This window comes from Bombus pascuorum, chromosome 13 (assembly GCF_905332965.1).
Source record: "Bombus pascuorum chromosome 13, iyBomPasc1.1, whole genome shotgun sequence".
In the NCBI taxonomy this organism is placed as follows: Eukaryota; Metazoa; Arthropoda; class Insecta; order Hymenoptera; family Apidae; genus Bombus; species Bombus pascuorum.
The window spans coordinates 1505531-1520913 of NC_083500.1; the positions used below are offsets into that span (position 1 = coordinate 1505531).

Genomic DNA, 15383 nt, shown 5'->3' on the forward strand with positions numbered 1-15383 from the left:
AGAAGAATTTGGAATTTTATTCTTTAATATATACATATGCATTTATATTTCTTTTGTCTATACTTATTGATTTGTCTCATTTAAAAAACCTTTAATACCTCTTATATATATAAAATGAAATTAGAATACACTTTGCTTTGATAGTGTATACTTTTTAATATTATGAATTGTTTCTTCTTCAAGTAAAATAATGTAAAAAATTCTGTCATATATACGATAATAACTGTCATTGACCACCAGAAAATATGAGTAGCATTTTATCTGTACTGTAATATTTGAATTATCGATCATGAAATTAACAACGCAATGCGATGTAGTTCGAAGATGTCTCGGAAAGGTGGCGTTGGTTGTTGAAATGACGAAAATAATATGCGGTAAAGTGCAACGTTTTATACGCCGTTCGTGTTTGTATTTCAGCTGTTGAGTCGTACAGTTGTGCGGCTCGTGAGTTGGGAAACGTACGGTTTTATACATCTTTTGCTGACAAAACAAACGTTCTAATTTAAAAATGACAGGGTTTACAGAAAGTGCACTTGTGAAAAGATTAATGGACTTAAATCCCTCTCAACAAAGCATTCAAACACTTTCTCTTTGGTTAATTCACCACAGAAAACATCATCCGACCATCGTGAAAGTCTGGTTTAAAGAGATGTGTAAAGGTACGTGACGCTTGTCGTAAGTATATCTTTGCTATTTATTCTATATTTAAAACTTTGGACACGTGGTCGAATATTATTTTCTTATCGAATTATTTTAAAAAGTATTACAAATCAAATACATGTGAAATAATCTTCGAAAAATGTCTAGGTTAACTCGTAAGTTAGATTTTCGCTACGTAATTATGAACATACTTTTCGTAACAGTATGTCAACTGCAAAATTGTATTTATATCGTTAGTATTTATTTAATACAATCAGAATATGTTATATTTTACATGATATTATAATTTTCAATGTAAAAGTAAAATTCAGTACATAATATGCTTTCACATATACAATGCAATTGTTATTAATTCTTTATATAAATGACATAATTATTTAGAGGTTTTTAAAAATATTTCTCCACTTTTTACATATTAGTTGTTCATTTGTCACATTGTAATTGTATTACATAATATATGTTTGAACTAATTATTTCATAACTGTCATAATTTATTTTATAATAAAGTGTTATAATAAATCTGATTTATTGTATAATTACAACTTTTCTCATATATTACATTTTGTTACAATTTAAATTTTAACAGAAAAAATGCAAATTAGATTATATTTTTTATATACAATTATTTCATAAAATTGATAAATTTATACTTTATCAAGTATTATTATTATTGACATTTTTACAGTGAAGGATAATCGTAAACTGATGTTTATGTATTTGGCAAATGATGTTATTCAAAATAGTAAAAAGAAAGGACCAGAGTTTGGAAAAGAATTTGAGACAGTTTTACCGAAAGCTTTTGAACATATGAAGGGATTTGATGAAAAGACAAGGGAGAGATTAAATAGGCTACTTCAAATTTGGGAAGAAAGAGGAGTCTATGATAAGGCACAAATTGCAGAGTTTAAGGCTGCTTTTACAGATACCTCAAAAGATCCGGGAACGCCACCTCCAAAAAAGAAATTTAAGAATGATATAGAAAAAGTAAAGGTAAAATAAAACACTGATTTCAGTTGATGTTAAGTATAATATTTCTAATTATGTTATGTGTATCATACATTGCAGAAAGATAAAAAGGAGAGAAAGAAATCAGAGACTGAGGTTGAAGTGGATGGAACCAAAGAGCTACATGTAACACTAAGTCCTCGTACTCCTGCTGGAGACCCACCGGAAACTGAGGAACTCATCAAAGCCTTAATGGTTAATACCATTTATAAAAACAACAAAAATTCGGAATATGTATCGTTAGCAATAAACTATCTTATACATAGAAAAATATATGTTGAATCCATAAGGCATATTGGCAAGCATATTTACAGTTTGATATTTCCATCCCCAATAGAAATTTTAATCATTTCATAACCATCTTTTTTATTCTTAATCTACTTCACAATACATTTTCTTTTTTTGTTACTAAAAAATTTTTATTTATTTATTGCATAAATAATAAAATAGTAACATTGGATTTATTTAAAATTTTCCTATATAGCCTTTTTAGTCTTTTTAGAAGTAATCTTATTTAATAAAACGTAATTTTATGTAAAAGAATACCTCACCCTCTTAAATGATCCATTCATATGATCATGTAAATAGTATAAGACAAATACATTAAACATGTATATATACATAAACACATTGAAGGCAATTATTAAAAAATGCCTTCTCTATTTCAGGATTTGGAAAACACAGCATCTTCAGATGCTGGTGTTAGAGAACGTATTGCCTCTTTACCACCAGAAGTTTCTGAAGTTTCGCTTCTTGCGAATTTAGCAGACAGAGCAGCTGCAGATCAATTAAGTGTTGCAGTAAATGAAGCTGCTGCATTGTTAGCAGATTATAACGGACGACTCCAAGCAGAAATGGAAGACAGAAGGAGATTGCTAACTATGCTCAGAGATTACACTTTGGCACAAAGGCAGTTACTTCAACAGGCACAAGCAACGTTAGAAGTATGATTGTACTCTTTTTAGAAAATAAATCACAAATATCTACTAAAAAAGTATATATATGCATATAATATAAAATTTAATAATGTTACAGGACTATAAAGAAAAACTTAAAAAAGTATGCGCTGTCCGATCCGAAGTGAAGTCACACATTTCCAATTTACCTGATTTGACACAATTACCTGATGTTACAGGCGGATTGGCACCACTTCCTTCAGCTGGTGATTTGTTTTCTATGCACTAGCACGTGAGTTTAGAAAACACGATTGCTGAATTATTTTTTAGTTCCATGCATAAATAAATGCAACCATGCTATGTTAGCTTGGTTTTTGTGATGAAATATATCTTATATTATAACTTTATACTTTTCAATATTTAATACATTAAATATTGATCCTCGCATGTAATTACAAAGAAAGGTACTGATAAATGAATATCACAGGATCATTTTACAAAATATTTTAGTAATGTGAATAAAGCAAACGAACCAAGTAATTGTATAACATTTCAGAATTTATAAAACTATAGTGCCAGTCATTTTCAATGTTACATTTCATTTGTAAACTACCTACTTTTTGTTTTTTTAAGCTTTATAAGTAAAATGCAAATGAAAGTTAATTTTTACTAGGATATCTTGAAAAATTAAACAAAAATTTTTGGTCCAAAATTAACAATGTCCCTGCTTTCATATTTTATTCATAAAAAGTATCTGATAAGTTTATAACTTTCAAATATATTACTTGTAAAGAAACATATATTATAAAGAAACAAAACGGAAGAAAAATATGAATAAACATGTCCATTATTTGAAGTTCTAAATGATACAAATTGGAAATTTTGTTTTCAATTTAATTGTTCCATTGAAAACTTCCAATAGAAATGAAAAAGAAAAGTATATATTTATGAAATAACGAAATATATTATATATGTTAAAAATATGCAATTAGAAATTGGCAAATACAGAAAATTTTTAGTTGTCCAAACATTGCTATTAGCAGTGTTAGAATTAGAATGTTACACTTATAATACTTGCTAATTATCCCTTGTATATATATATCGTAGGTAATGTAATACTGGGACTGAGAAACGCGTCTTAAATACATAATGCTATAGTTGATTTTGAATGAATACTGATCTGCGTAAATAAATAATATTGTATATGTAATATTGTACGAAATAAATCGCGTGATTGTGCATTGCGAAAATTGTAATAATATGCAGAATATTAATACGAATAAATGTTTTGATCGTTATAATAGTATGTTTCATTTAATAGTCATAATTCTGCTTTATAGCAAATATTTCAATGTTATTGTTTATGTTTCATTACTTATAGTATGATAATACTGTTTATGATTTAAAATAGTTCAATTGTAATTAAAGTTATTATAAAAAGAAACACACACACGACCAACAAAAATAATAATTAATCTGCATATAAAATTTAAAATAGTACATCACATGTATATTTAATGAATATAACAAAGAATTTTACTTGTTTAAAGTATACTAATAAAATTTATTTTAAATATATATATATATATATACAATTATGATGTTACATGTATCATTTATCTATTTATGAATTTAAATTACTACAACACCTTACGTTTATACTTATATCTTTATACATGTCATAAATATTAATGAAATGCTAAACAAAAATTTTAACATGTATCAACTCTCTGCAAATATATGGGAAGAAATATAAATATTATATATTTGATTGAAAAATATTCACAATATTATATATCTAAATTAAAAAAATTTTTAAATCACAATATGTATATAAATAATATATATAATAATATATATAATTTTTAATTTAGATATATAAGATTGCGAATATTTTTCAATCAAATAAATATATAATATTTATATCTCTTGCCATATACATATGTTATACGTATATATATATATATATACACACAATAAATAAGAACATTACAAATATTCTTGTATTTAAGAACTATATTATTTATAACTTATATTATTTAGGAAGTTATGACGTACATGAAATAAAATATATATCAAATTACATTTATCATTGCTTTGAAATAAATCATTGTAAATCTATTAATTGTTATTGCTTCAATACAAATGAAAATTATTGTATCACCTGTTGGCAATCATTTTTACTATGTTTATTGTTTAAGAGTATTCAAAATGAATGTGCATGGAATATATATAATTTAAACATTTTTTACTATTTTTTAAAATAATTTTATGAACTACAACATTTTTTATATGTGTATCAATTTTAATATATGAATAGAGTTTAAAAAATAAAAGATACCAACTTGAATCTTTTAAATACTAAGTACAACAAGAAAATATCTTAAATCTAACACTAGTATCAAAAATGTGTTTTATACATATAGTATACATATATTTTTTATAAACACCCTGCATAGCAATTCAGGTATTAATGAACACTTCAGAACCTAACGTAAAATCTATATCATTTCTATTTTTTAAGTTTCATGATGTCGTGATCTCGTTGGTTTAAGGATGAGCTTCCCAGTATCATCACAACTCATATTAAAATTACTAAGAACACTTCTAGCTCTTTGAGTTATGATACTTGGTGCAATTACACGTCTATGGACTCCCATCATAAATAATATAACTGAAACAAATTAAGTGTATCCATTTCTACATCTGTATATATGTTACCAGAGACAACACAAATCATGTTGATCATGCTTACCTAAAATAATACTAGCAATTGCAAAAAATGGATGATTACATAGACTTTGTGTAAATGATACTGCTGGTGTATTTGGATCTGTTAACCAATGCCATGCACCAACAGCGGTACACACAGAAATGAAACCTAACAACACTGAAAATAGTGTTACATTAAATATACATAGAATAAATTTACATCGAGTAATAAAATGAATAAGCAACATTAATGTTACATTATCATTAATAAGAGAGTTTTATAAAATATAACAGACACAGATAAATAGAAAAACATACTTCTCCAACGCAAAGTAGCTGGTTGTAAACTAGCAATTACTTCAGTAAGTCGCCTTTCAAAAGCTTTCAGATCTGAAAACAACAAAGAGTTAGAAGTTACAAGCAAACACAATATAACCTGAAAACTGATCTTGTATTTGCTATTATAACATTACTGCTATTTCTCACCAAATGCGTTAAATTAATCGTTTAAATTACTAAATTGTTACTTTTACCTTCACACACTGTTTGATCTAGAGACATGTTTTACTTCTTTCATATGTATATATTTAAAGCAAACGGATTACAAATAATTCCGATTATAAAATCACATCATGCACGCCACTATCGTTGAAAATACGAATTATCAGATAAATAAACATGTAATTATATTTTTGATAAACATTTTTATACTGACATTCACAAATACGATATAATACTTTAGTATTGTTAGATATCTTCTTTTGAATAAAAAACTAATAAAGTATAATTTTTCACGTACGAATTCTTAATAGCGATGTTACGTTTTACAGAACTTATTTATGTTTTAGAACTAGGACTATAAAAATTAAACAAATGGAAACAATTAGAAATAGGAGATTGTGGCAAACAGGAAAGACATTGCTTTACATTCTAATATAGTTCCATTTTTCATAAGAAAGATTTCCCGGGCGAACGTGCATTTATGTTGATAACTTTACCGTTTCAAGATGTCGCTAGAGAAATCCGTTAATTGTCGATTTACAGTTTTAATAACAGATGGTAGCAACGTGTATTTTCATAATATCGTTTAAAAGCGGCATATATGAAACAAGTTCCAATTATACAAAGTTAACAAAATTACTTATTTATCCTATAAATATTGGTTTTATGAAAGACTTAATGATGATATTTTATTTACAATTTCATAAAACAGCATATCTGTGGATGATATTTAAACTATACATAAACTGTATTAACACAAAACGTATATATTGTAAATAAATTATATAATTTTAGATTATATCTATCTAGTATACCAATCTAAGACAAACTAAATTAGAAATATGGAATTGGTTGAATAGCTAAATAAACATGTACTTATTATATTAATAACGACGAGGTTTTGTTTGCTCGACATAAAGGACTTATGTAAAATAAATCTTCTTCGTTACATAAATATACGTGTGATCTTTGTTTCTATTTCAATATAAAATAACATTTACGAAAAATTGATATAAAAAATAAGATACATAGAATTTTAAATTGAAATGTCACTGATATTCATAAGTCGTGCAGAAAGCTATGAAACATTGCATCTTCTGCTTTACATTGATACAGCTATTTAAGTTGTTATTCATTACAGCAGTTTTATCTCTTGAACGATGCACTTACATGCGTTCATATGCCACTGTCGAAGATGTGATCTCTGACCGTCAAATAGACGGTTGGAGGTCATTATCCCTTATCTTGCCTGTCTGGTCAATATTATCGACCCTGACAATAGTGCAAGAGGTTCCGTGGTTGATTCACGATTGTTCCCATAGAAACGTACCGCGCGATCGAATCGCGACCGCGCGTTCCTTTCGCATTTAATATAAGCCACACGTGTGTGTACTTGTCAGGTGAACCTTGTACAGTCTTGCAGGCCTACCGCAGTCTTAAATATTGACACGACCTGCGATGAACTCGGGCAACGTCTTTTGACATCTAAGGGTTTCAAATTCGCGCCGGAAGTCGTCGTGCACCGAAACATTGGATGGTTCATCGCCCGGAGATCGAAAACGGCTAAATAGGTAAAACTGCCGTGCGTTGGCATTAAATAAGGACTGATTGATGTAGGTTCTGTTTTATTTTTTCCCTACGTATTTGACCGTACCCTCATTACCGAACGTGCAAATCTCTTTTCGCGCGAAACGTGTCGCGCGCCAACAATGTTCGGGAGAACGTCATTAGTGGAACAAAAAAGGATCCAATGGGCGAGAGAGAGAGGTAGGTCTCGAAATTCCAATCATTCGAATGATCCTATACTCGATAATCTTAGAAAAAAATTTAGCGTCCTTGAGATTTGCTCGAAATGATCGTAGATATTGAAAAATATGAAAACTAAAGTTGCAATAATATATTTGATACAAAAATAGCATATCGCGTGCTGTGTACCGTATCGAAATCGTAGTAAATTTAGATGGAAATGTAAGTTACATCAGGTCATATGAAATCTTAATGGAAGTAGCCAACAGAAAATACAGAATAATGTTCATTTATATACATACTGAATTAAATATGAGAGAGATATTAGCATGAAAATATGGTAATATTGCGCGGCAAATTAATACTTTATACGGATACTGTAGAAGAAATGGCACGTCTTGGCGGAAGTTGGGGCCTTCTGAAAAATAACATCAATATCCGCACCAATATCCGGTAAGTATACCAAAAATACAATAAATGGAAAGGTCACGATAAATTTAGTTGTTTTAAAATTTTCATTCAAAAACACCAAGACTCTTTAAATATATTTATTAATTGAATTTATTCTAAGTACAGAGTAAGTCGTGTAAAAAACTATTAATAAGATGATGTTTAAGTAATCAGATAGACATTACGTATAATTATTTTTCAATTGCTCGTGTTTTCGTATATAGCTTAAAATAATATTTAGACACTAGAGGAGTAGATCAAGGATATTTCATCTGTTAAACGGATTATCCTTTAACCAGAAATTTTCATAATCATGCAATCAGATGTTACCAAGGCTAAATTAGTTTCAGCTAGATTTCTGGTTTTTGCAAAATTGAAAGTTTAAATAAAGATATTATTATATCCAAGAGATTGGCAATCTGAGTGACGAGTTAACTCATCTTTCTCGGTTAATACGTTAATATAGTAAGCACTATGAACATAAATTCTATATAATAGTTAGAGAATTTTGTTAAATTATTCAAGAACTCATCAACAATCGAATAGGGTCAAGGTACTCGTATCCAATTCGTTAGATTAGTGATATTAAATAAACGTGTTCAATGTTAGCTAGAGAGGTTCGCATCGATCCGATTGTAAATCAAGGTGTTTCTATTACTATTGTACGATGTATTAATAAAACGTGTAACGCAGCACCTATCCGAATGGCGCAAGAATGTCCTTGACGGAAACGAAAGACAAACAATCGTCCTCGAAACCTTTTCGTGCTGCTGGACATTATGGAAGCACCGTCAGCCTGAAGAGTCTGGTGACAGAGAGTTCCGGAAACGGCGGTACGAGTGTAAAATGTCTGGATTGCAATGGTGGTAGCTTGATAAATCTGCACGAGCAGTCGGAAGTTTCGCAGATTAGGCACAGAAGTCCGAGCTTGCCACCGATTTATAACAAGGATCAACAACAATATCATTGTCAGGTTCGTCAACATACAGGGGCTCACAAAAATATTCGATTACTTTCAATGATTGTAACCAGGAATAACAATTACAAAATATAAATTGTAAATTATAAATTACAAATTCTAACGGGATATGTTACTTATTAGACATACGATTTTTATTAAATAAAAAATATTGTAAAGCGATACATATATAAATATATAAGGAAGGTAAGCGAACAACAAAATATGTAGTACAGAATTTAAGATGATGGTAATTTCTTTTTATACTTGAAAATTCGTAACATTGTCCTACTTTTTACGCTACATACCGCGCTTATGTATTGTGTATGATTGATTATTTTTTAATATTCATTACGTAAAATTTGTTCTAAAAGCCGTTCTATACGATAACGGAATAACAAATGAGCACGTGCTTTTAATTGCCGCTTTGAGACTGTGTTGAAAGTTATACGTGATTGTGTGTTACTCGTGAGGGGAAAGCAAAAGTAAGGCAGTCTGGCAAATCGATTCTTATCTTCCAACCAAAGTTCACTCACCTCTGGACTACTCCTTGTCTGTATATAACCAAGTTTCTTACCAAAATTACATACTTTGTACATATCCCAATTTTCATATTGAATGTACATGGGGCATGCAATGACTACCACACCTGGTGCAACACTATTTAAGACTGAATAACTTTTTTAAAACTGGACCAAATGACCAAATTCAGTTTCAAAGGGCGTTGCCACACTTTTGGAAGTCACTATATGTGTAAAGTTGAAGCAATTACATATATTTGCTATAGATTGTTGTAGTTTGAACTGGAAGAAAATTATGATGCTACATAACGAGTTATATGTATATAAAATTTAAGATAGCTACATATTTTTAAAATTTATATAAAATAACAATATAACAATATAAAATCAATTTAAGTATTTTCAATGCAATCAATAACGTCATAAATAACATAGGCACTTAAGGAAATATAGCTGTAACAGAATATATTTATAATAATTCCTTTTTAAAATAGAAAATAATTCTTTTCCTGCGAAGCATTTATTTTATAAGAACTGTTTTCGTTAAAATAACGAAACACGATAAAGGCAAAGCAATCGTATTCACTTAAACTTAAACCTATGTCAAGATAGCAAACAGGCCCTACAAATCTCGAAAGTCGATACAGAACCCTATCACGGTTTGTCGTCCCTGTCTCGTACTGGTACAGTTATCATATCCAACTATAAGTATATGTATATGTATATGTATATGTATATGTATATTTATATGCGCGTTAAAGGGAACACGATATCCAGATTGATGAAAAAGTAGGAAATTGCTCTCTCGTCACGCGAACCGTTTTATCTTTGCCTTTATAGAACAAATTCATTGCTTGGTATTTTAGGGCCAACAACGAGACTTCGCTACAGAAGGCTTACACTACCATTCCGAGAAACGTCGACTTTACGATCGTTACGAGAATTCGAAAAACAATCATTACGGCTCGCAAGGTGAAGAACGCGAAGGGGAAACTTCCGGTTACGCCAGCGACTCTGTAGACGTACCTGTATCAGCGAAAGGAAGTAAGTTCGTATGGTAGATTTTGGAGTAAGAAGCTTAACATATTATATAATGCAGTAAGTACCAGATCATATTGCATAAGTTCATGACATGCTAGAATATGTCATCTACGAATTAGATTTTTGGAATCATCTTGTTCTTGCCTTAGGCTATTTATTTTCTATTATTAGTTATTACAGTTTCTTACATATGTATGTGAAGAGTTATGTTCGATTTTTTAAAAAAGAAGCACTCACATTTGCCGATAAAATAATATTTGCTTTTAAATAATAGGTAATTTCCTGTTTGATTCTCTAGCGCTGTTGCCCAGTTGCAAGCCACTAGGAGCGGACATGGCCGAAAAGACGTGGCAGAATCCTTATCACACAACACCTGAAAGTTCATTACCACCATCGAGGAGATTATCTGATGGTAGAATAGGCGAACTTAACAGGCCAAGATGGGGCAGTGTCTGGGGTCAGGAGACTACACGAGGAGATCCACCACCACCGTCTTGGTTGTCAAGATTGGGACATTCGAGCCAAGTATGACTATCAGAAATACCTTATAACTCGATTTCGATAACTATTTAATACTAATTTAAATCAATAGAACAAATATCGTACCTTCCATTGATAATATCTTTTATAATCAGAATTTGTAACTTTATATTAATATTTATCAAGGTTCTGGTTATTAATCACGAGAGCGCGAGTAGTTCAGACAGCTCAACGGTAGGCTCGATCGGATCCGATAACAAGACTTATCTTCGTGGTCAAAATATTCCTGTCGATGCACAAATTCTTCAAGAACGAGAAGTAAGAAGACAAAAAGCTCTAGAACTTCAGAGCGCGATTAAAAAACAACTTGAAGAAAAGGATCGACAAAGGAAGGAAGAGAAGGAGCGACGTCTGAGGGAGGAACGATTAGAGGAAGAACGAATCAAACGAGAAAGGGAAAAAGAGAAGGAAAGGTATAAATATATTGAGTTTATTTTTACAACTGATTATACGTGTCTCTACCAAGTAAACACACGTATAAGTAATTTGATAAGTCTATACAAGATCATCTTTATCCTAGATTTGAGGAAGAACAAAGAAAATTAAAAGACCGAGAAGCGGCTAAATTAAGACAAGCTGAGGCGATGCGTGAAGTGTTAGAAGCAGCAGAGCGTTTGGCAAAGGAGCAAAAGAAATTTCGGCGGAAGTGCGAAAAAAGTAGCGAAGAGAAGCCCATTGCATCTCTTAAAAACTGTGAATCCAATACTTCGAATGAAAACCAGGTCGGTCAAAATTGCGCGAGTGCAGGAAGTCAACAGAATCTATCTTTTAATAATGACGATGTCGAAAACAAAACTGTCGAGAAAGAAACATCAAATACAGGGGAATATAATAATGTTGATAACGATAGTAACAAAACACACAATGACAATAGCGATGACAATAATACGATGAACGAATCAGAACAAAATATGGATGACATAAAACCAGTCCAAGTTCCTGTTAGCAAAGATGTAGCCATTGTGCTAAGTGGTCGACTCGAAGATTCGGAACTACTCAGCAAGGCAAATCTACAATTGGTCAACTTGGTGTTGACTCCAACACCAAGAAGATTAGAAAATAATTCGAACAGTAATTTATCTGTAGGCTTGAATACCTTCATACAGAATGTAGGCAGTTCGAACTTTACCCCAAATTCCTCCAGAATATCATCAATGATCGTAGAGAATAGATTACTCACGCCAAGCAAGTACAGAGCTATAAATGGCCGAGATTTCGGTACGCAAACAGATATAGAAAACAATGTTCAGGATTTTCCGGAAAAAGTGCAGGACTTGACCACTAAGGATACTTCTATGAAGGACCGCAAGGATGCAACAAATGCTATTAAAAGGGACATTGAAAAGTGAGTCATAACATGATGCATTGAATCACTTCAAAACTTGAAGAGTCGTAGAGGATATTATTCTTCTGTCTTGCAAATAGAAGCGGTAATTATGATTTCATTTCGTTTCTCGAAATTCTATTTTTTACGCACTTTATTACACAATTATTTTTATTTTATATTACTATCTTTTGTTGTATATTTATTTGCACGTATATACATTATTTATTATTACACAAGTTATGCTTGCTTTCGCTATATTTGGGTGTTTATAAATATGCAAATATTTTATCTTCTAACTAACATTTGCACGATATTAAATGTTACGTGCAATGTTTCGTTAATTTAAAAGGTCTGCTAACGTTGGATCGGCGGAAGACATTATCGTAAAAACTTTTCCTCGGTCGAAACCTCAACCTAGAAGAGCTATCGAATCTAGACCACAGTGGAATGCTAATAGGTAATTTTTAATAATGTTCAAATATAGATTAATATTTAATTAACGGTTATCTCATCGCTGTACGAAAGATGTTTAAATATTGTTAATTTCTTAGACCAGGAACTCGATATCGCACACAAAGCGAAAAAGATCCTCATTATCAACGACGATTGCGATTGAGGAGACGTCAAGTTGAATCCAGCGATGAACGTTCTAGGTACACGTAATTCTTATTAATATTTCGATCCGTGCATTAAAAATATTATATAAGAAATATTATAGCAGATAATCAACTGTGTTTTTTGATAGATCACCCTCTCCTGACAGAAGAAAGTTTATGAATATTAAATCGAAAATTCGAACATTAAATAGATCAAAATTAAAAGTTGACAATTATGACGCAGATCTTTCGATGGATAGTTTAAACTCTATCATACCATTGAGAACTGACAAGAATGGGAGAATTTCTATCGAAGAGAATAGATGCGAGCAAAGTGATAAAGCTCGATTGAACAATGTTCATATTAATAATACTGATAATAAAGGATCACGAAATGACAATTCTAATATTTGGTGCGGACAAGAAATTCTATCTAAATTATCTACCTTGAAAAACGTACGTGTCGTATAACAAAATAGAGACGCTTTTAAATATATTAGTGTTCCATAAATTGATATATGTAAATCTATTTTGCAGGGTCTTTTAATGAAACAGATCGAATGGGATTCCGAGAGATGCCTAATCTCTCCCGTTGCATCAGAGATCTTTTAACAAAAACCAAACAATCGCGTTTTTGTTCACATTTTCGTTTCTTTCGTTTTATTTTTGTAGAAAACGAATTTGTACAGACAGCATAAAATAAGGAAGGAATAATGATTTACGTACCGGAAAATGAGATCTGAATATTTTTCTTGGATTACAGATATAAATAATGGCCTTCCAATTGGACGATCTTCTAAAAGAAGATAAGAAGGATGCAAATTTATTACCTGATCTAAGTAAAGCAACCTGTAATTCTCAAGAAGAATTCCGGCGACTGCTCGAAAATTGCCCTGAATTTAAAATTAAACCGGAAAAGGTTGGAGTAATACGAATAATTTAACTGTTTCTCCACGATCGTGTACAATTAAGATCCTTTAACGGTGTAATAAAATGACAAAAAATTCACTATCAAAATCTGAAAATTCTATTCTCTGATAATTATGGAATAATTATGGTAATAGGTAAAAAAAGATGATGCAAAAGTGCGCGATAAAGAATTTTCCTGGAAGCCAACCAGAAGAGAACTGAAAGCATTTGGAAAGGAATGGAATTATGGAAATCCGATACCTCCAGACATGAGAGCTTTGAATCTTCACGAGTTACAACAGGTTGCTATTGATTGGAGAATGTTAACGCCGATCAGACCAAAGCATCGACAAGACGAAGAAATGTTTTCCAGATTGGTATTTATTTTATTTAGGCCTCGTAATTCCGCACCAATCAAATCAAATTAGCTTTTGAAACATTTTTTTAATCTGTAGATTCCACATTTTATATCAATAAACTTTTGTTTGAAACATTTCGAACTATCAGAGCCAACTTGAATATTTGATGATTCGTAGATTACTCTGCATTAATAGCTTTAAGCTGTGAATATTATTATTTATGTGTAGCATTTTGGGAACCATATTTTTAAAATTAATCGTTAGATCGTGTAGTTATTTTATATTGTATTATGTTCTCAGGTAGAAATGGGAAAACTAGAAGCAAAAACAGTTGCTAAAGAACGACGATCAATTATAAGTCCCATTAGACGCAGTAAAAACCGTGCCGGTATGATCGAAAGTAGCGTAAAAACTTGTGCTGAGTGTGGAGAAGAATATTGCTTTGGTGAATTTTGTGGCGATGTTCTGTACGATCTATTTGTGAGAGTAACTGTTACAATTCAGCAACCGAAAGTGAAAGTGTCCGCTGACACAGAAGCGATAATAGCTAATATGGATCGTAAAAAGAAACGCAAGAGGAAGAAAAGAATTAAGAATAAAAACAGATCGTCCAGAAAGAATGGAAGATTGTTAATTAGACACAAAGGAATGAAATCTACTGATTTGGGAAGAAAGAACAATAAAGTCAAGATCGAGAACGAGAGCGATTCGAAGCCTGTTAAACCATTCAAAAGGAAATGCAGCAAATACCCTAAAAAAGGATTTCGAAAATAAGCGTAGAAAGTAACATTTAGGAAAACTAGAAAAACGAATTTAAGTAAATGATTGTTTTTAATAATGAAAGTGAAATATGATAATCATAAATGTAAAACGTATGTATTCTAACGATATTGTTTGTGTTCCCAACGATGAGTAGATTAATTAGTAAAAAAAAAAAAAAAAAAAGAATAGATACTGTACAAGTTTATATAATGTAAATAATTTCATGTAGGAAGTAGAAACTAAAAGAGAATAATGAAGGGACAGTAGAAAAAGTAAAATGAGAAACGAGGTACGTTTTATTATTTGTCTATATTCTGTGGTCCCTTGAAACGTGGAATAAACTAGCCTTCCTTATACAATATTTAAAAACTGTAATGACAATTAAATATGTACAAAACAT

The 15383-nt window shown here is 30.8% G+C and overlaps 5 protein-coding genes across 7 annotated transcripts in view; 3 read left to right on the top strand and 2 right to left on the bottom strand.

The window, feature by feature from the left end:
* LOC132913464 (zwei Ig domain protein zig-8) overlaps positions 1-15383 on the bottom strand; it is a 739765-nt gene that overhangs the window by 218813 nt on the left and 505569 nt on the right. The window lies entirely within an intron of this gene.
* On the top strand, positions 365-3862 carry LOC132913462 (regulation of nuclear pre-mRNA domain-containing protein 1B). Of its 3 annotated transcripts, none has more exons than XM_060971856.1 (5): positions 365-659; positions 1346-1644; positions 1726-1860; positions 2334-2609; positions 2701-3862. In XM_060971856.1, the coding sequence occupies exons 1-5, from the start codon at positions 509-511 to the stop codon at positions 2848-2850; spliced, it is 1011 nt and encodes a 336-aa protein (XP_060827839.1). In that variant the 5' UTR covers positions 365-508; the 3' UTR covers positions 2851-3862. The 3 variants fall into 3 exon arrangements, with proteins under 3 accessions (XP_060827839.1, XP_060827838.1, XP_060827840.1); XM_060971855.1 differs by having other exon boundaries at positions 367-659; positions 1346-1650; XM_060971857.1 differs by having other exon boundaries at positions 539-675; positions 1346-1650.
* LOC132913482 (nuclear envelope phosphatase-regulatory subunit 1) lies at positions 4846-6252 on the bottom strand. The gene is made up of 4 exons (XM_060971882.1): positions 5807-6252; positions 5592-5663; positions 5317-5451; positions 4846-5235 (listed from the first exon to the last, which is right to left on the bottom strand). The coding sequence occupies exons 1-4, from the start codon at positions 5832-5834 to the stop codon at positions 5081-5083; spliced, it is 390 nt and encodes a 129-aa protein (XP_060827865.1). The 5' UTR covers positions 5835-6252; the 3' UTR covers positions 4846-5080.
* On the top strand, positions 8648-13599 carry LOC132913430 (histone-lysine N-methyltransferase, H3 lysine-79 specific). The gene is made up of 9 exons (XM_060971782.1): positions 8648-8943; positions 10316-10493; positions 10789-11015; positions 11157-11443; positions 11551-12375; positions 12707-12814; positions 12909-13010; positions 13103-13409; positions 13491-13599. The coding sequence occupies exons 1-9, from the start codon at positions 8686-8688 to the stop codon at positions 13563-13565; spliced, it is 2367 nt and encodes a 788-aa protein (XP_060827765.1). The 5' UTR covers positions 8648-8685; the 3' UTR covers positions 13566-13599.
* On the top strand, positions 13713-15261 carry LOC132913467 (uncharacterized). The gene is made up of 3 exons (XM_060971862.1): positions 13713-13872; positions 14018-14239; positions 14522-15261. Exons 1-3 carry the CDS (start codon positions 13726-13728, stop codon positions 14993-14995), a joined length of 843 nt encoding a protein of 280 aa, XP_060827845.1. The 5' UTR covers positions 13713-13725; the 3' UTR covers positions 14996-15261.

Bases quoted from the DNA above. Each gene is read 5' to 3' on its own strand.
- LOC132913430 (XM_060971782.1), top strand. From the start codon at position 8,686: ATGTCCTTGACGGAAACGAAAGACAAACAATCGTCCTCGAAACCTTTT. The intron at 11,444-11,550 runs GTATAAATATAT...TCTTTATCCTAG, and splicing joins AGGGAAAAAGAGAAGGAAAG to ATTTGAGGAAGAACAAAGAA. The intron at 13,410-13,490 runs GTACGTGTCGTA...TCTATTTTGCAG, and splicing joins AATTATCTACCTTGAAAAAC to GGTCTTTTAATGAAACAGAT.
- LOC132913482 (XM_060971882.1), bottom strand. From the start codon at position 5,834: ATGTCTCTAGATCAAACAGTGTGTGAAG. The intron at 5,664-5,806 runs GTAAAAGTAACA...TGTTGTTTTCAG, and splicing joins AGATCAAACAGTGTGTGAAG to ATCTGAAAGCTTTTGAAAGG. The intron at 5,236-5,316 runs GTAAGCATGATC...AATTTGTTTCAG, and splicing joins AATTGCTAGTATTATTTTAG to TTATATTATTTATGATGGGA.
- LOC132913462 (XM_060971855.1), top strand. From the start codon at position 509: ATGACAGGGTTTACAGAAAGTGCACTTGTGAAAAGATTAATGGACTTA. The intron at 1,651-1,725 runs GTAAAATAAAAC...CATACATTGCAG, and splicing joins ATGATATAGAAAAAGTAAAG to AAAGATAAAAAGGAGAGAAA. The intron at 1,861-2,333 runs GTTAATACCATT...TCTCTATTTCAG, and splicing joins AACTCATCAAAGCCTTAATG to GATTTGGAAAACACAGCATC.
- LOC132913467 (XM_060971862.1), top strand. From the start codon at position 13,726: ATGGCCTTCCAATTGGACGATCTTCTAAAAGAAGATAAGAAGGATGCA. The intron at 13,873-14,017 runs GTTGGAGTAATA...TTATGGTAATAG, and splicing joins TTAAAATTAAACCGGAAAAG to GTAAAAAAAGATGATGCAAA. The intron at 14,240-14,521 runs GTATTTATTTTA...TTATGTTCTCAG, and splicing joins AAGAAATGTTTTCCAGATTG to GTAGAAATGGGAAAACTAGA.